The sequence below is a fragment of the Talpa europaea genome (assembly GCF_964194135.1).
Source record: "Talpa europaea genome assembly, chromosome: 14".
Taxonomy (NCBI): Eukaryota; Metazoa; Chordata; class Mammalia; order Eulipotyphla; family Talpidae; genus Talpa; species Talpa europaea.
In genome coordinates, this window is record NC_140082.1 from 41,717,303 (window position 1) to 41,737,574 (window position 20,272).

Consider the following 20,272-nt stretch of genomic DNA (forward strand, 5'->3'; position numbering starts at 1 on the left):
ATTCTTTTAAGCATAAGACTCCCAGAACCCATAAATATAGTAATATACATTATACATAATGTATATTAGGAGAAAAGCATAAAATGTAAAATTTTCAAACCTGTTTGATCATAGCTTTTTTTCAGGGAATACTAATTATCATTTTAAAAACTATAAGGGACAGTTTGTATGTCATTAATTAAAGAGCTTTACAAATTACAAGTTAGGGGAGCTGAAATGAGTCAGTCCATTTATATAATGCAAGGCAATAATGTTCCCTTTCCATAAGCAATTTACTAAACCTAGTAGTCAAGATTCCCACTGCAGGAATTTACACTATAATATGCTTTTTCTTATTGAAAACCAATAGCAATTTTAAAAGGAAGACTGTCAATTTTACACAATCTCTTTTAGAAAATAAGGAGTATTGCCTAACCTGTTTTATGAGGCCAGTATTACTGATACCAAAATGAAACACAGAGCACCAAAAAACCCCAAAACCAAATCTATGAATTCAGATACAAAGCTCCAATTTTAGCTCATCCCACTCCCAGAAAATATAAAAAAAAAAAAAAATGACATATTACAGCCAGATGGGTATTATTCCAGGTATGCAAGGCTGGTTCAATATTTCAGAATTGACCAATGCAACCTTCCATGTCAACATGCTAAAGAAGAAAAACCACGTATCAATCGAAGCATTTGTTTATTTACAATATTGAGTTAACACTGGTTTGCAATACTATATATATATATATATATATATATATATATATATATGTTTTAGGAGTATGGATTCATACCTCAAATATACATCATAAAAACCCAACACCAAAGTACTAGTAACTCTCCATTACAGTTCACTGGATCCTCTCTCTTCTTTGCTCTCACCCTCATCCCTCTCTTCATAACCTCAGTTCTGCTGTCAGAGTTTTGTGATTTTTGTTTTATGTGTTTGAGTGGAACTGATATTTATCTTTTGCCTTCTGGCTTATTGTGCTTAGCATAATCCCCTTTAATTCCCTCCATGTTGTAGCAAATGGCAAGATAGCATTTTTTTAAAATTGCTGCATTGTATTCAGTGGGGGGGTGGGGGGGGGAGAGAGAGAGAGAACACAACACATCTTCTTTATCCAATAACCTGCTCATGGTACTTGTTATTTCCATATTTTGGCTACTGTAAATAATACCACAATGAACCCAGAGGTATATATAACTTTTCAAATAAATGTTTTCATATTTTTCAGACAGAAACTAAGAAGTCAAATTGCTGGATTATATGACAGATTTTTTTTAAGGTACCTGTACATGGTTTTCCATCAAGGCTGTATCAATTTACACCCCCACCAACAATGTACGAAGAGTTCCTTTCTTACCACACTTTTACCAACACTTGTTTTTAGTATTTTTGATATAGGCCATTCTCACAAGTAAGAGATGGTATCTCATCGGTTTTTTAATTTGCATTTCCCTAACAAGTTGTGATGAGGCTTTTTCATGTGCCTGTTGGCCATCTGTATGATTTCTCTGGAGATGTGCCTATTGAGATGACCTGCCACTTTTTGATGGGGTTATTTTCCTGTTGAGTTGTATGAGTTCTTTGTAAATCCTGGCTTTTAACATCTTGTTGGATGTATGATGAGCTAGTATCTTCTATTAAGGGTGTCTTTTTAATGATCGTTTCTTGTATTGCACAGCTTTTTAATTTGATGTAGTTGGCTTTGTTTCTCCTGCTGCTGCAGCAGAGCCCAAAAGACATCTTTAAAGTTGACATCATAGAGTGTAGGGTGTAGGGTGTCAGGTAGTGATCTAGTTCCATTCTTTTGAATGTGGCTGCTCAGTTTTCCCAATTCTATCTGTTGAAGGCTTTTCCCATTGTATGCTCTTGGCTCTTTTGTTGTAAATTAGCTGTCGTGTGTGCTTATTCTGGGCTTTCAATTATATCCCACTAATCTGTTTTTATTCCAATACCATACTGTTTCAACAACAATAGCTTTGTATATAGTTTGAATTGGAAAATATGATACCTACTATCTCCATTTTTCTCTAAGATCATTCATAATAAAGAACCTATCACTGTCAAGTAAAACAAGCTAAAAAAAAATTAGTAGAGGGCCTCCCTGGTGGCACATGGGGTTAAGACTCAACTTATGAAGCCATCCACAGCCACTGCAGCATGAGTTCAATCCCCAGCTAGGGAGCTACCCACATGGCGCAGCAGACTTCTCCTGACTTGCCTGCTGCTCCCCTCAGCAATGTATGTCAGTAGATCTGCCTGTTCTGCTCCCCACTCTGTCTCTGGTGAATCCTCTCACCCCACCTTCCACCTCTGGCCTATACCCTAGTTCTTGTATGCATAAATAAATAAATCTTTAAAAAAATTGGTAAAAACAAAGATCAAGGTTGGTAACTATGACCATGGGTCACTACTGGCTTGCCATCTGTTTCTATCAATAATTTTGCTGGAACACAGCCACACTCATTTGTTTATATATTTACTGCTTATTTTACCTTACAATAGCAGAGCTGAATAGTTCTGACAGAATGGCTGATAAAGCCTAAATTATTTATCGTTTGACCCTTCACAGAAAAAGGTTTGCTAATTGCTGACTTAATTAAGAAGTTACTATTTAACAGTAAAAACTTGATTTCTACATCTGAGGCATATTCTTTATCCCATTTGTCCAAAGTAGCCTTAGATCCCAGGCTGAGATGAAACTAAAAATTTAAGAAGAAAATGCTTTTAAGCTGATGATGGTCAGTGAAATGGGTACTGAAAATGGCCTTGAAGAGATAAAAATCTGTGAAGTTATGTAATATAGAAATACATAATTAAAATATTAATTACTTACGCTGTATGTGAATGAGCTGCTTTGGCATCTTAAATTCCCCAGGATATATAGACTCATAGTAAGCAATATTACTTTCTGCCTCTGGGACTGGTATAACCATGTTATCCCTCTTCTCGCCATACACTTGCTGTGCTGAAATAGCCCGCTGAAGATGGTGTTCCTAAAGAGGGAAAAATAGGTAAGTTTATGCATTTTTTTAAAAGTAAACAGAATGGATAACTTTATGAAGAGATTTCTGCTAACCAAGTATTCTTGTAGCCTTAAGGGATGCTAACAAAATAGTAGTAAAAATATTTTAAGTAGGAATGAGAAAGTTTTATTAGACATATGATATTTTCTCAATTTAAAGTACCACACACTGGAATTTAAAGTATATGAATGGGGCCTCCCTAGTGGCACAAGAGGTTAAGATGCAACCTATGAAGCTTTCCACGGCCACTGCAGCACGAATTCGATCCTCAGCTAGGGAGCTACCCACATGGCGCAGCAGGCCTCTCTTGACTCGCTTGCTGCTCCCCTCAGCAGTGTATTTCATTCAATCTGCCTGTTCTGTTCCCCACTCTGTCTCTGGTAAATCCTCTCATCCCCACACCTCTGGCCTGTACTCCAGTTCTTGTATGTATAAGTAAATCTTAAAAAAATATTGAAGGAAATTGAAAAGTTAAGCATAAAATATTTCAATTATTAAAAAAAAAAGGTATATGAAAGATTTCCAAAACTTGACTAAAACTGCTAGTTTGCATTTTACAGATGAGAGTCAAAAAAAGGTAAAAAAGCAGCAATCGCACTGCCCACCTGTGACTATGCAGATGTCTCTTTTCACCAACTCTCTCCTATGCAGGGCAGCAGCTTCCTGCCTGCCTGTGACCTGTCAAGGCCACCTGCCTGCAACCATGCAGGCCTCTCTCAGCAAACCTGTCCCTTCTGGGGCAGCTCTTCCTGCCCACTTGTGCCTATGCAAGTGTTTTTTACTGTTTTATCCCTTTCCTAACAAACCTGCCCTTTAAATATTTAAAAAAAAAAAAAAAAGGTAAAACTATTTGAACTTAGTATATGAAGAATGCAGGCTATGGAAGAAAATAATTTATAATATACTACATGATATACCATAATTTATTTAATCAGACTCTTCAACTGATATGGAAAAATATCCCTGGAAGAAATTTAAATGCCTACTCTTCCTAAATGTTGCAAAAATCCACTTTTATACCATATTATATACAAGACATCTGTGTGGACTTGTGAAAGTATCTGCAGAACAACTATAACTGTTCGTGCTTAAACGTTTATGAGGTTACAATAACATAGATTCCTAATATTCTTAGTAGTAACCTCTCAACATCCCTTTGGACTTTTAAAATCTTTGCCCATCTTCCTATTTTAGGCTAATCCATTTACAAATAATAGATTTCTTCTTCCCTTAAAAGTTGTTGCTCTTCGCTCATTTTCACCCTCATAAGTGTTGCTTTTCTTTTTCTCATTGATATTTAAATACATGAATTCTTTTTTAATGTTAAGGAAATTAGTAATAAATTTTGCAAATATTTTCCGGAAGTTTGACTTTTGATTTTATTTTTCTTCTATGAAGGGAAGTTCTGTTAGTCAAATTAATTAGTCTGTTCCTTTATGGTTTTGCAATGCTAACAGGCAAATATTGTATAGTCAGTCACAAACTGGAGTGTGTAAACAAATATTTTGTTTTGTATAACTCAATTTGATATTTGATTCAGCTGTCTGATGACTCTTAGAAGCTAGTAAAAACTAGTTGTGTAGGGGCTGAAGGGAGGGATGGATGGTGTGACAAAGAAGAGCTAACTGAACCTTTCATACCCTGGTATATAGCATATGGTCATGTCTGCTACCCTTACTGTACATTGAAAAAGAAGCTTCTGCAAGCCCCAGCTGTCAGTCACAGGTACACTCTTCTACTGTCAGATACCTTCAATTGTTAAGAGAAACTTTCTTTGACCTATGCTCACTATTGATACATTGAACTTAAAGGAAGAAACAAGGCACATTGTTTTTAATTTACATTTTGTTTCCAGCTTAGAACACTATCTTTCTGTGTATAGGTGATTATGTAAAATATGTTTAAATTTTTTTGTGTGTTAAGAAAAGACAGCAAGTCACCAGGTCTAATGCCATGCATAAACTCATCTGTTCCCCTTAATGATTAAAAATGTCCCTTTATCATATCCCCTTAAACTTGGGAGTATTCCCAAGCTGCATTTTCTGTTCTATTCAACTATCTCTTATACCAGCTTAATGAGTTTTAAACAGTTGCCTCAAACTATATTTTATTATCTAGTAGGGCAACTTCACCCTCATTAATTCTTTTTTTAGAATTTTCCAGTGATCTCATTTATTTTTCTAGAGGAACCACAATGAAACTTTCTAGGTGTGCAATGGGATTCCTACAGTGTTTTGACTTTTGTAGGCAATTTAATATATGGTGGTTAAGAACATGGACTTTGTAATCAACAGTGCTCTGGATCTCAATGCTGGCTCCATGCTTTACTAGCTTTATTACTTTGTAACTTAGGACAAGATACTAATCTCAGAAGTTTTATTTTCTATAAATCTGTACATTGTAAATGTATATTCTGTGCCTTACCATATGAGGTTGTAGTTATGATAAAATGCCTGAGACAAATTAACTACCAAAAGCATGGTAGCAAATACATACCTTTCATTAATGAAAATGAAGAAGTTTTCAGTGTGGTGTTTGGTAATAAATTTTCCCTTGTTAATATCTATTTTTTATTTAACTGTGAAATCAAATTTTTGTTTATCAACATTACAGTGAATACTTATGCTTTCAAGTCTTATTTGTAACTGTCTTATAAAGCATGTGACATAATTTCCTTGTATTTTACAGTTAAAAAAAAAGATTTCCCTTTAATACATGGCATTTAGTGTTATAATGTGTGCAACACACATAAATGGTCAAGTTAAAAAAAAAAACAAAAACCCAGGACTTACAGAGTAAGATAAAAACTGATTCATATTAAGGATCTGTCCTTTTACTAGAAGCCACAATAAAAGGTATTAAAAAATCACCTTGGCTGCTATACAGAAAATGGACTTTATCTTATAAAATGGTTCAGAAAAATATTAGTCATATGGGAAAAAAACCATGAAACTTTAAGTTAAAAAAAAATCTGGAATTGAATGTTCATGATGTATTTCTTTTGAAAGCAAACCCACATATATAGAAAAATGTCTAAAAATCGATAAGTATACAACAACCCTCTTTATGCTCCTTATTTCTTCTCCTTACTTCATTTTTTCATAGCTCTTATCATCCACTGTTATGTCATATATCAATACTTCGTTTGCACTCCTTCTGTCCCATCTACCCGCTCCCTAATGACTAAGCATTGTAAAGATGGGATTTCTGTCTAGTTTGTTTACTGCTAAATGTTATTTTAAAGCAGTACTGGGCACAAAACTTGTTTAAATATTTACTGAATACTCTATCTGTAAATGTACATACACACATATACATATATACATATACATACATGCACACATGTACATACAAGCACACATATACAGTTTCAAAGTATATACTGCCAAAAAGTTAACAATTATCTCCAGGTGGTACAATTTCGAAACAGCTGCTGTAGTTTTATTTTCTAAAATGTTTCATTAATACTTTTTGACAGAAAAAGTACCTGAGCACATTTTGCTAGATGATTTTCTAAAATAATGGTTAATTTCTGAAAGAATTTATTTGGATTTGCAAACCTTTCCCATTTGAGCCAATTTAGTTCAAGAGTTAAATATTCATTACACCTGTGCTTTCAAGGTAAAGAAAATATGTTTAAAATCCAAAGTTGTATAGTTATTCCTAAGAAACAGAACATTAAATTATATAATAGTAACAATAAACTGTAAGTGAAAATAAGATTTCTGCTTTGAGTGAGATGTAAAATGGTGACGTAAACTAACCAATGTATTAAATTAGAACAAGTTCTGAATTCAAAACATTTATTGAACACCTTAACTAAATATTTGAGATGGTCCAACTCTAAACTGCAATTACATAAAAGTTAGATATACCTGCAGACACTTCACGTGTCAATGAAATTTCTGACTCATCTATGCACAGCACTGAGTTAGGTCTCAGCATGACGAAACTGTTCAATGTAACACTAATTTCGAACACTGGATGCTTCAATAAAGAGTTCAACAATTTAAGAAAAAAATCAAATGTGAGATTCTAAACTTAGATTTTTTTTTACTTTTGGACTCACGAAAAATTTTAATATGCTAAGTAAATTAGTTTTTTTTTTTTTAATAAGGAAGGATACAGTCATTTCAAACCTATGATGACAAAATCGTTTTTTTCAGGAAATATTAAAAGCTCATGAGAACTTTTCTGATATAATTTGGGATATGCTGGAATAGGACAAAAACTAGAGATACAGTGCATAACATCTGGGCTTAAGCTTTTTTACTAGTTATCATTAAGTCTATATTTAGTGCCAACTATATATTTGGCACTTGGAACAACTGTGAGTAATACAGAGCTTCTGACATTACAGAGCTTGCAATCTAGGTAAGAGGACATAAAATAGTCCTAAAAATAAGTTGTAAAGTGTTGTAAGTGCTATGAATTAAAAGTGCAATGTGTTACGGAAAACACACATAGGAAAGGGATTTCAAGGATAGTATTACTTCCACTAGCTCCCAGTGACGTTTAAGCTACAATATGCAGAATGGTAGTTAAAAAAGATTGTTTTAAGGTAGTGGGTGTGGTGTGATAACATACATTTGTAGAGGTGCGAACCTGTACCCCTGAAACATATATAGTGCTAGAAACCAACCTGACAAAATAAAAATTAAAATAAATACTGGAAAAAAGAAAAGAAACAGAGAGAAGGAGGGGGAGGGAGAGAGAGAAAAGGGAATAGCTTTGTTTTAGGTATGTTTGAAAACCACTTCAAATCATTTTTGACACCTTAACTGATGACAACTTAAAGTCTTATACTGGAAACAATTATAGTTATTTTCTATATATAGCAATATAAACAACAACAACAAAAAAAGTAAAAAAAGACTGAACAGATATTTAGAAAGTTCCGAGGCATACTTTCAAGTCTCCATGAATTTTGTTATCATGGCACTGAGCTCTGAAAGCATTCACTTTTGTTACTTAAGCTTGCCCAGTGCATTGGAAGAGCATGGACTTCAGGGACATATGACTCTTAGATTCATCAGATTCCAATTTTAATAAGTCAGCCTATTACCTATTTTTATTATTTGTAGTATATAATTTCTTCTCTTACCATTTTTGTTCACACTTTCTTTCTAGCAGAAAAAAAAATTTTCCCCTTTCCTTTTAATCTTCTCTTTGACATTTTGGCTTATCATTAGAAATATTTTTTTCCCTTTCAGGTGATTTAAGGTCTCTGCTAAACATTGTAACATGAAAAAGTTTTAAATAGGGCATAGTACTTACATTTGATAAGTCAGAAAATATCACTTCTATTAAATAAATTTGAGTTATTAGCTATCTGTAGATAAAACCTATTTGCAGGGACAGTACTGCAAATGTATAGTAAACATCTGTTCCGTGTTTTTGCTCACACATATGGATACCTCTCCATATCCCTACCTCATTAGGGAAAATTCCCACTTGTCCCTTTACTCTGGCTTAAAATTCCCTTTCCTCTGCCTCTCCCTAAGGAGAACTTAACCCTCATTTACACTTTTACAGTACTACATTCTATACTGAAGAAACTGTGATATAATTTATTTAATACCTGTCTCCAAAATGAGTTCCCTAAGCTTAGACACTATGTCTAACTTTTTTTAATCTTTTCATTTTAAAGGTGTATTCTTTTTAAGTATTTGGGGACTAAAAATTTTTTTTTAAGGACTAGAACTAAATAAGATCATATTTGTAACCTATACACACTTAGTACTATATTTTGCTTTGTTGCAGGTACTCAGAATTTTATAAATTATCATTACAGACAAACAAAAATTTTCAGTCTGAATAAAATTTATGAAAAAAATGAAAAAGATACTTCTACTTGCTGTATAGTAAGTTCTAATAAAAATTACCAAACCAAGAAAAGCTATTCAAGGTTATGTTGTGTAGATACCTAAACAAAGATTATATTCACTTATTCATTAAACATTTACTTAAGCAAATAATGATTTTAAACTTTTTAAAAACTTTTTCAGTCAGATTTATTTTTTATTTATACAAGAGCCGAGGCACAGGCCAGAGGCGTGGCGGATGAAAGGATTCACCAGAGGCAGAGCAGGGAGCAGAACAGGCAGACGGACCAAAGACACTGCTGAGGGGAGCAGCGGGCGAGTCAGGAGAGGTCTGCTGCACCATGTGGGTTTCTCCCTGGCCAGCTGGGAATCGAACCCACGCTCAGAGGCAGCAGACAGCTTCACAGACCTGCGCTCAACCCACTGCACCACCAGGGAGGCCCTCCAGCCATAACTTAATGGGGGGCTGAGTTGCACAAGTGCATGAACTTATCAAAATTTAGTTAATAGTCACTAATTATATATGAATATCACTACATGTAAATTTTACCTCAGAAAGAAAAAAAACAATAAACAAAGATTGAATTCTAATGATGTATATGCTAAGTATTTAGGAAAACATGTAATGATGTACACAATATACTTTGAAATGTATGAAAAAACTAAGATCAATGGATTATATACAGATGTATGATAAAGCAAGTAGAATATGTTAGTGGTAGAATCTAGTAAGTGGGTATATGGGTGGTCAATGTAAACCCAAAATCACTGTATGTTTTAAAATCTTTCATAATAAAATGTTGCAAAAAATATGTACTCTCTTGTCTCTCACCCTCAGAGCCCCTATATTCCCTACCCTGCTTACTTTCCTCTATAGCACTTACCTCCTAGTAAACGTTGAATTTAGTTATTGGTTTATTGTCTATCTCTCTCCAAAATGTAAGATTCATAAAAGGTAGGAATTTGTTTTTGCTTTGTCTTACCTCAGGTCTAGAACTGTGCCTAACATATACAAGTATCTAATAAATATCTGTTGTATAAATGAACCAGTGAAACATCAGATTTAAGGTAAAACATAAAACTATGCTGGTTTGGAATATACTTCACAGAAAACTAAGAATGAATTTCATAATTAAGAAAAAAATTAAACTTGAGTACATTCTATTTTGTATTTAAAATACTCAAAACGTATAGTTAAAATAGTTGAAGAAAGCAATATTACTTGGCAGAAAAAGAGCATTCTAGAACTTGTTATTTTACCTAAGAAATAAATGGTAAAAGATTCCAAGGCTATTAATCTCTATTCTCCCATGTAAAGCTCAGGACACTAAAATTTTATTTCTAGAGTGCAAAACAGTAAAAGGCTTTGCTAAGGTATAAGTGCAACTGTCCAGTTGTGTTATTCCTCTTCAGTGTTAAGTATTTGCCAACTTACTCCTTCTGGCAGAAAAATTTGGGATTTAAAACTTATTTAAGGTGGCATGGTAAAACACAATCCTAGGGAAAATTAAAGTATAATTTTGTTCCTTGCTTCTGAAGTCCCATATCTGTGCCCTTTGCATTCTTCTGGACGTGGGTTGTCAGTGTTATACTTACTGAAATCCTGACACTCACTGTGATATTTGACAATGAAGAAAGAATTAAAATTATAGTTGCTTTCGAGTCTCAGAAAAGTTAGCCTAATGGGAATATTTTCCTAAAAATTAAATTTAAAATTTAAATAATGTTCAAACAAGCTCTTATTTTTGGTTATAATACCTGCATCTCTGAGATTTTTCTCATTTTTTTTTTTCCTGATCAATGCCCTAAAGCAAGAACACTGAATCTTTAAAATCTTTGTCAATGGCTAAACATGTCTATATAATCTGGAATAGATTATATAGCAAAAACCATACCAAGATTTATTAATCCTTGGCCCTTGACCGTTCTCACTCATTCTTGCAATTTCATCCACTGTCATGGATTTCACTATCATTTATATAATAATAACACAATTAAATATCTTAATTTCCAGCCCAGATTTGCTGAACTCTAGGCCCACATAAAGACATCTTACTATATCTTACTGTATATATGTATGTATATTCAAGACACATTTTATGCTTTACACAATATCAATGTGCCCATCTGCTGATTCTCCAAATCTGTTCCTTTCTGTATTAGCTTTTTCAATGAATTGCACCATCACTCACACTCACACATACCAGAAGTCTTGATTTTTCCAGTTCTCTCTCATTTCCTACTTTCCCATTTCCAAATCAGGCAACAGATCCTACAGATTTCCTATTCATTTTAGGCCTAGAAATTATTCAGTGGTTTTTCAAGTCTCAAGTTAGTCTAAAGTTGCCCATTACTAGTTCTCTGATGAAAAACAATGTATCTATTTATTTACCAGTCAATTTAACAATCAAGATGTAGCTATACTTGCAGTTTTTACTAATACTTCATCTAAAACTTATAAACCTTCAGGATCTATATGAATACTAAGATTTGTGCATGTTTAAGAAAAATGTGGAAAATACTATAACACTGCTAGAATATGAATAGTGCATACATAGTATTTATTATTGTATTTATTATTCATTTCAGACTAAAACTAAAATTCTTAAAATTTTCTTCCTTTTCTTAACTAACACTAAGTTCCATGGTTCCACCAAAACTATAAAATGCCCAGTATTATTTCTGAAGTTACATCTTCCTGTAATTGCTAAAAATTAAAAGTGGTGTTGATAGTCTCAAAACATTAATCATGTGATTGTTTTTCCTCACTCAAACTTCCTCCCCCTTTGTTTAAAGTAACACAATGGGGCCTCCCTGGTGGTGCAGGGGGGTAAGTACTGCACTATGAAGCAATACTCAGCCTCTGCAGCTCGTGCTTGATCCCCAGTCGCCCAGGGAGCAACCCACATGGCGCAGCAAACCTCTCCTGACCCGCCCGTTGCTTCCCTCAGCAGTGTACCTCGATCGATCTGCCTGTTCTGTTCCCCATTCTGGCTCTGGCGAATCCTCACACCCCCCTGCACCTCTGGCCTGTACCCCCCAGCTCTTGTATGCATAAATAAATAAATATATATATTTAAAGATTTATTTATTTATACAAGCACTGGGGTACAGTCAGAAGTGTGGGAGGGTGAGAGAATTCACCAGAGCCAGAGCGGAGAGCAGAACAGGCAGAATGACGAAGAACACTGCTGAGGGGAGCAGCGGGCAGCAGGAGAGGTCTGTGCGCCATGTGGGACCCTCACCCGGCAGCCGGGGATCGAACCGGCTCTGCAGAGGCTGGCAGCTTCACAACCCAGCTCTCAACTGCTGCGCCAACGGGAAGGCCCTAAATAAATCTTTAAAAAAAATTGTAGTTTAAAAAAAATAAAATAACACAAAAGTAGATGGAGATACGTCATTTATTTCATAATTTTAAATTATTCAAATTAATGTTATTTGACAGCATAAATTATTCTTATATATTTCAAAGCACTGTAAGGAAATAGTTTCTTACTTTATTAAAATACTCTACAAAATAGGAAGACACGTATTTATATCAGCTCACATTTTGATGGCAGAAACCTGGACTGGAATATCAATTTTGCCATTCACTAATTGGGACTTAACTTCTCTAAACTTCAAGGAAATAGGGGTAAGAAATGCAGGTAGATGTCTAAAACAGTACCTATTCCATACTTACTATCTTTTCATAATATAAAAGAAATCAACTTAACCTTTGTTTACTTAGTAGTAAAGAGCAGAAAAGGTTATCAAAGGCTGCTTTGAGTATTAAATGAAGTTCAGCCCATAAAATTATGGAGTAATATAACATGCAAATTATAATAAATAATGGCCTAAATTATTCATAGAAATGGCAATATTGTGGCTATATTTGAATCACTAAGTTAGTAATAAAACTAATTTAAAAAGATCTCTTCTCATATTCATCCTACAAAAGACTCTCCCATTTTTACTGCCAAGCTGTCACTATTAACAAAATAACCCTAACATCTGAAGATAATTATATCTCACTTAGAACTTAAAAACTGTAAACAACAAATTCAGGGACCGCACTGTAGTGAATATAATCAATTACTTTATTTGGCTTTTACAAGAATAAGCTCTACACACTTTTAAGTGAAAAACAAAAGAAAATGAAATATCATAATAATAAGGAAGTTGTGTTCTTCCAGCTCTCCTGATCAAGTTAATGTCAATAATTCATCTCAAAGATTACTTATACCATTCTTCATCCCACAAGGGATAGGAGGTAACTTACTGGAATAGGTTTAACCTTTTAATGCTACCTAAAATAAATCTGGTTTCCTTTTCCTATAGAATGGGAGAAAATAAATAGCTTTTATTGGGGAGACAGAAGAAACTAATTGCACAACTTGAACAAAATACCCATCCTTAGCAGTTTCAGGTCTAGTCCTAATACATTCAAACTATTATCTCTAGTTGGTATTTAGGGAAGAGAAATATTTCATCTTACAGAGTGTCTTAGGTTCATATATTGTATAAATTATCTTATTTCATAGCATAAGAGATGGAATAACTCAAGCAAATAAACTTCTAGATATTAAAGGTAAGTCTACAAAAATATTAAGTACATGCTAAAAGTTTTTTATGAGTTAGATTAAATTTGATCAGAATTAAGTTGCTTTTTCTATACCTAAGCAAGACCTCATTTCAAAGAAACTGTAGCAAACACTGACAGCAAATTATTATTATTTTGGTTCTACAGAGCTAAATTAACTTTCCAGTAATAACTGGTAACCGAAAGATTGGTATTACAACACCTGTATTTAGATTTATGGTTACTTCAACCTGATCATGACAACTAAAATATGCCTTCCTTTGAGATATTTGTAGTATAATCTGACCAAACCACTGCCAGATGCAAAATTTATTTCTTATATAATAAAGACAAACTCAGAAGACATAAGCAAAGTCTATAGAAGTTAGACATCTGTGTTCACAAATGTCCTCTAGGACAGAGGATAGTTTAGCAACACAACACTGTCTGAAATCTAAGGAGTTGAAACAATAAATATTGGGCTGTTGGAAAAGTCATGATGCATTCCTTTAAAAAAAAGATTTATTTATTTATTTATTTATACAGCACTGGGTTCAGTCAGAAGCGTGGGAAGGTGAGAGAATTCACCAGAGCCAGAGCAGGGAACAGAACAGGCAGAGTGATAAAATACACTGGTGAGGGGAGCAGCGGGTGCTGCAGGAGAGGTCTGCTGTGCCATGTGTGACCCTCGCCGGCGGCCGGGGATCGAACCAGTGCTGCAGAGGCTGCGGGCAGCTTCGCAGCCCAGTGCTCAACCGCTGCGCCACCAGGGGAGGCCCTCATGATGCATTTTTGCATAGAAAAAATAAGTCATGACTTTCCTGACAACCAACATATTTCTTTCCATTTTTTCTCTCCCAGTACACAAAGATGAAAACTATGAAAGGATGAGTCTTTAGTTCTGTCCATTAAGTTATTTATGGCTATCTTCCAAGCTTGCATTTCTAATTGTGCTTTTTAGCCATCCCTTTTGGTGGTGGGGCAAGATGACTAAGTCTGGCTAATGATTTATGAGTCAAAGCCACTTCTATTACTTGTAGATGAGAGTATTTTAACTACTAGTGAAAGATGTGAAAACATAAAAAAAAAAAAAATCCATTTACCATGTTTGAATGTTGACAGCTCCATCAGCCTGGATGCCCAACTGATCCATGAAAAAATTTACCATGAATGCGAAGTAAACTTTTGAGGTTATTTTATAACCTACTTTATCATTACTGACATAAATTATTCCCAGAAGTGGGATACTGTTGCAACAAAAAAATTGAAATGATGCCATTAGTATGAAGGCCAGGAAGCAAGAAACATCTCAGAGGCTGGGGGATGCCTATTCTTAATATATACTACAAAATAGGGCCTCCCCGGTGGCGCAGCGGTTGAGTGCTGGGTTGCGAAGCTCCCCGCGACCTCCACGGTGCTGGTTCAATCCCCGGCTGCTCCCCGGCCATCAGAGGAGGGTCCCACATGGCGCGCAGACCTCTCCTGCCGCCCGCTGCTCCCCTCAGCAGTGTGCTTCGGTCCTGCTGCCTGCTCTGCTCCCCGCTCTGGCTCTGGTGAATTCTCTCACCCTCCCGCGCTTCTGACTGTACCCAGTGCATGTATAAACAAACAAACAAACAAACAAACAAATAAATAAAATACGTGCCTCTTTAAAAAAAAAATATATATATATATATACTACAAAATATTCGGTAAAAGTTATACTAATTTGAAAAGCAGAGAATGTTCTTGTTAAAAAACCTGTAGTTATAAGAAGCTTAAAAGACTGAACATTGGGGCCTCCCTGGTGGCACAAGGGGTTGGGTGTCAGCACCATGAAGCTATCTGCAGCAATTACAGCACGTGTTCAATCCCCGGCCAGGGAGCGGACCCACATGGAGACCTCTCCTGTCTCACCCGCTGCTCCCCTCAGTATGGTATTTCAGTACATCTGCCTGTTCTGCTCTCCACTCAGTCTCTAGTGAATCCTCTCAATCCCCACATCTCTGGCCTGCACCCCGTTCTTGTATGCATAAATAATCTTAAAAATATATATTAAAAAAAGACTGAACATTAAGATGATGTTCTGATCGGTCTCATTGTGTTTTTTAGCCATGTGTTTTTCTTATAAGAAAGAAACTTAAAAAAAACTTAAAACAAAACAAAAATACCTGACCAATTTGTAGCAGAAAAGGGGAGAGTGCAAAACTACGTAAACTTGCTCTGATTGAAGAGTGTTTCTCAACCCCAAGCCATAAATTTAAAAATCAAGAAGGCCCTTGACTTTTAGCAACAAAAAAAGTCCTCAGCTTTGAGGGCAATACAGTTCAAGTCAAGGATATGTCCATAATACTGTTAAAACATATGAATGGATTAACAATTCTCAGCGCAGAGACCCAATTAAAACTGTGAGATAAGGTCAATGCTTTCAATTAAAAAAAATGCTCAGTGGAAAAAGAGACAAAGACACTAAGGCTGTAGCTTTTCCAGCATAAATCAATAGATTATAGTACCAACACTCAGGAGACAGACATCTAGTAAAGAACTGAGTACAGCTATTGGATACTAACTGGAAAGAGAAACCTACAAAATGGCTGCTAACAAACAAATCAAAATCCTAGATTAAAATCTGATTTAAAAGTATAGTTAGGTCTCCAGGGAGCTGGCTGTAAAACACTTTAACCCTTGGGCCTCCCCGGTGGCGCAGGGGGTTGAGCGCAAGAAGCTGTCCGCAGCCTCTGCAGTGCAGGTTCAATTCCTGGCCGGCCAGGGACATACCCACATGGTGCTGCAGACCTCTCCTGTCACTTGCTGCTCCCCTAAGCAGTGCTTTCAGTCTGTCTGCCTGTTCTGCTCCCCACTGTGTCTCTGGTGAATCCACACCCTCCTGCGCCTCTGGCCTGTACTTCAGCTCTTGTATAAATAAATAAATCTTAAAAAAAAAAAAAACAAAAAAAACCCACTTTAACCCTCAAATGGTGTATTTCCCTACTACTTCAGATGAGGCTAAAGACAGAAAAGGAAAACTCTTCTAGAACAATGCCAAGAGTCCCAAAAAACAATGAATGTACTGGGGAGCCCCTCTAGGAGAGCAGAGGCCATGGTAAAGTCAATCTGGTGAGGCTTTTGAGTTGCTGTGGACCAGGGACTGCACTGTAATTCTTAATCTTCTGCTACCCAAATGGGAGTATTTATTGTGGTTATGTCTCTCTTATTCCAATGAATACTGGGTATTTGTATTCGTGAGGGTGGTGGTGAAGGTTTGAGTGGTATGCAGATCTTTGTTCACAGATCTCCAGATCCAAGCTTGATGATATGTAGCTGGGACTTTCAGACTGGCTACACTGGGGAAGAGATGAATATATTGTCTGTGGGAAGGAGAATGATCTAAACCTTTGGTTGACCATAAGGAGAGATCTCTCATTAGCGTTGTTTACTAAATATTTTTGTTCTTTACCTTCTGGTCATATGGCAGAACTATAACTCCTGGTCTCTTTATGATTAGGTGAAGCTATATGACTAGTCTGGCCAAGAAGTTGTGAGATGAGGGGACATGTAACTTCTGGCCAGAGCAAGTTAATAACTGTTATAAGACATGAGATCTTCTGGAGCTCCTTTCTATTACAGCATCCAGCAATGTTCTGGAAAGAAGAGGCAGTCAGCTGGAATCACAGAGTTAAGGTCATGTAGACTAGAACCCCCCATATCAGCCCAATGGACAATACAGTGCAAGAAAGACATCCTTGTTAAAAAAAAAAAAAAGCCACTATGACTGTAGGATTATATGTTCATAACACAATCTTTCCTATCCTATGTGATAAGTGGAGAAAAACCCTTAACCTCTAAATACCCAGCAAGAGGCAAGTTTGTAAATCAATGAGTTCAAATTTCTTCTACAAATGATAAAAGTGAGGTTTAGTAGTTAAATGATTTGTCTAGTTATAGTAACCACATGGCAGAAAAAGTTAACAGAACCATCATTATCCTCATGTAATTCTAAATTATCATGGAAGTTATGCTTCCAATCTCTAAACATAGGTCTGGTATAGAGTAAGCTAGAAACAAACAATATGCCAATCAAGTCATTCAACAACTAATGGAGACATTAAGCTCCAATGCTAAAGGAACCTAGAGCTGAGTCATATGGTAAAAGTAATCAAATAACCACATAAATGAAGTGGAAGTTGATAACAATAATTGCTAAGAAAGATGTGATATTGTTACAGGGCAGGGAGAGGGGTCCTGGGGACCACCCTGTTACAATATTACAGGAGCATATAACAGATGTAGCCTAATGGGCAGATAACTAAGGAAGTGACCTTGAGCTAAGATCTGAGAGATCAATGGGAGATACGAAACCAACCAGTAGGGGAATGTTTCAGAACAAAGGAATAAGGGAAAAATGATCCTGTAGTTGGAGGAAATGTAAAGGTTTTGGAGGACGAGAAAGGTGATAAGAAATCAGATTATGTAAGGTCTAGTATATAAGCCACTGTAAGCGCAGTAAGAGTTCTTTACAGGCTTTTAGCCAGAAGTGAGATAGGAGTTTTCAAAAGCCACTGGATGTTTGAGGAATACTGGATAAAGCAATAAATGCAGTCCTAGGAGAGGACTAGTTAGGAAAGTATGGAAATCTAGGCAAGAGATCCTAGTACCTTAAATTAGGGAGGTAGCAATGGAGATTTTAACGTTTGAATTGTTTAGGAAATTAAACACTATAGATTTTTTTAAAATTCAGACTATTCTACCCTACCTGAACCTTCACCTTTGTTCTCTAATTCCTGCATTGTGATTCACAATAAATCTGAATACATTAAATACAGTGAAAGGACAACCTAACATCAATTTGTTATGGTTAGTATAACAGAATTTATATCACAAGAATGCCTTGCTAATGGGACCAGGTGTTATTGTTTCTGGATATAGTAGAAATGAGTGGTCATCTTGTTTCAAGATACTTCATATTGAACATTACATTATTTCCCAAATGATATGGCATACTGGTTAGAATTTCTAGACTTGAACCTTAAAAATGAGATACTGTTTTGTGACTCAAATTTAAGGTGTATCTGAACAAATGGTCAGGAAAAAGACAAAACTTGCAAGCTGACCACAGTTCAACAAGGGAAGGGGATGAAGAGGGATCAAAATAGGGGAGGGTAGAGCACAAGGAACTATGGTGACTACACCTAAAGGGAGAACAATGATGTAAGAAAATAAATTATGGAAAAAAGACAATGACAATAAATTTAAGATTTATTCCAGAAAGGATTTAAGGTAGCTGCATCCAGAAATAAAGGACAGAATTGTAACTGGTTTCTTACTAGTTATGAAAAGTATTAGGCATCCTTGAGAAACAGGAGCTGTAGATATAAAAAAGGAATAAAGGATCCACTGAAAAATTTTACATGAAAAAACTCAGTCCTAAAAATACAAAAACCAGGGGACAAGTTAATCCTATCACAAGCATTCCTTTACTTGATCCCATGTTAAAAATAAAAAACCAGAAATGTTTCAGCACTACAGAGGTTAGAAGGAATTTCCGAAGTGTATTCTGCAAGACCACAGCACAAGTGTTCAGACAAAAGATAACAATTCAATAGATGTGTCAAAATAGTTAATAAGAAAACCCAAGAAAAAGGAATCAAGGAATGTATTTTTATGGTATTGATTCTAAAATATTTCCTGGTATACACAAAAAAAGGGCTGCTTTTATTTTATAGGAAATGTATTACAAAGGAAAAATTCAGCCAAGGGAAAAAGATTCATATAGAATTCTCATATGTAATGCCAAGATGTCACTATGGTAGACAAAAAGGAAGCTTCAGGAAAGGTAGCAGTCACCAAAATCTTGATTTTCGAGATGCTTTCAGATCAAAAGAGAAATTTAAACTTCAGAAAAAATAATTTATTTCATTTTATTTACTTCAAATGGGTAGAAATGACATTTCAGGAATTTAATGTTGCAAGTCGGCTTACAGTTTTATTACTCTAAGTGATAACATACACTCTACCCAAAGTAAATATTTTTTTTCTGATCTTACAATAGGGCCTTAAAAAGTTGTCTGATTATGTTTTACTTTCTATAAGAATTATAAGCCCCTTAAAGGAAAAGAGATATCTGCTGACCCCATAATATCCAGCATTATTCTCTCTACAAATACTTGAAAAATCAACACAATATAAAATAAGTATGTTTAATACAGTGTTTGGCAAAATATACTTTTGGAAAGGCCATGGCATTTTTTCTGGTTTAAAATTTTGGTTCAATTATTAGACTGTCTCATGTCCTTTCCAGTCTTAGGAAAACTAAAGCTTAAATCCCACTTTATTAGCTTCACTTACTCCAAAAGCTCAAAAGTAGTTAAAATGCATCTGTGGGGTACCATTTTAGAATAAAAATAAAGTACCTAGATTTTTCAGGAATATATAGATATTAATTCCACAAACCTTGACTATACAAACAATAGCAAGCCTTTAAGATATAACTGTTTCTGCTTTCAAAGGGTGTGTAGTGCAGTAAAGCAAACAGTGACATAAATAAAATTGTTTTCTAAAAGATCACGGCTATAATAAGGCTTGGAAAGTGTAAGTTAAGGAAGTATTCATAGAAGTTGACAGAAAATCAGTTTGTTAAGTGAGCATGGGGGGAAAGGAAAACGTTTTGGGTAAAGAGGGGCAGCTATAACCAAAGACAGGTGAGCAACCAAGAGAACATTCAGTATTAGCAGGTTAACTTTGTTCATGGCAGCCACATTCCTTTTCCTTTAAGGGGAATCTCTTTTCCTTTAAGGGGCTCATAATTCTTATAGAAAGTAAAACATAATAGTCCCCACCCACACTGTAATGCTGCTGGTAGAAATGATGGTACTTCACAAAGACCACA

The 20,272-nt window shown here is 35.3% G+C and overlaps 1 protein-coding gene across 4 annotated transcripts in view; it reads right to left on the minus strand.

The window, feature by feature from the left end:
• EPC1 (enhancer of polycomb homolog 1) overlaps positions 1 to 20,272 on the minus strand; it is a gene marked incomplete at both ends in the record, with an annotated part of 57,061 nt that overhangs the window by 22,429 nt on the left and 14,360 nt on the right. For all 4 annotated transcript variants that reach the window (XM_084253532.1, XM_084253531.1, XM_084253530.1 and 1 more), the window contains one exon: positions 2,832 to 2,991. In XM_084253532.1, the coding sequence (XP_084109658.1) occupies positions 2,832 to 2,991 (160 nt within the window). The remainder of the gene's footprint in view (positions 1 to 2,831; positions 2,992 to 20,272) is intronic.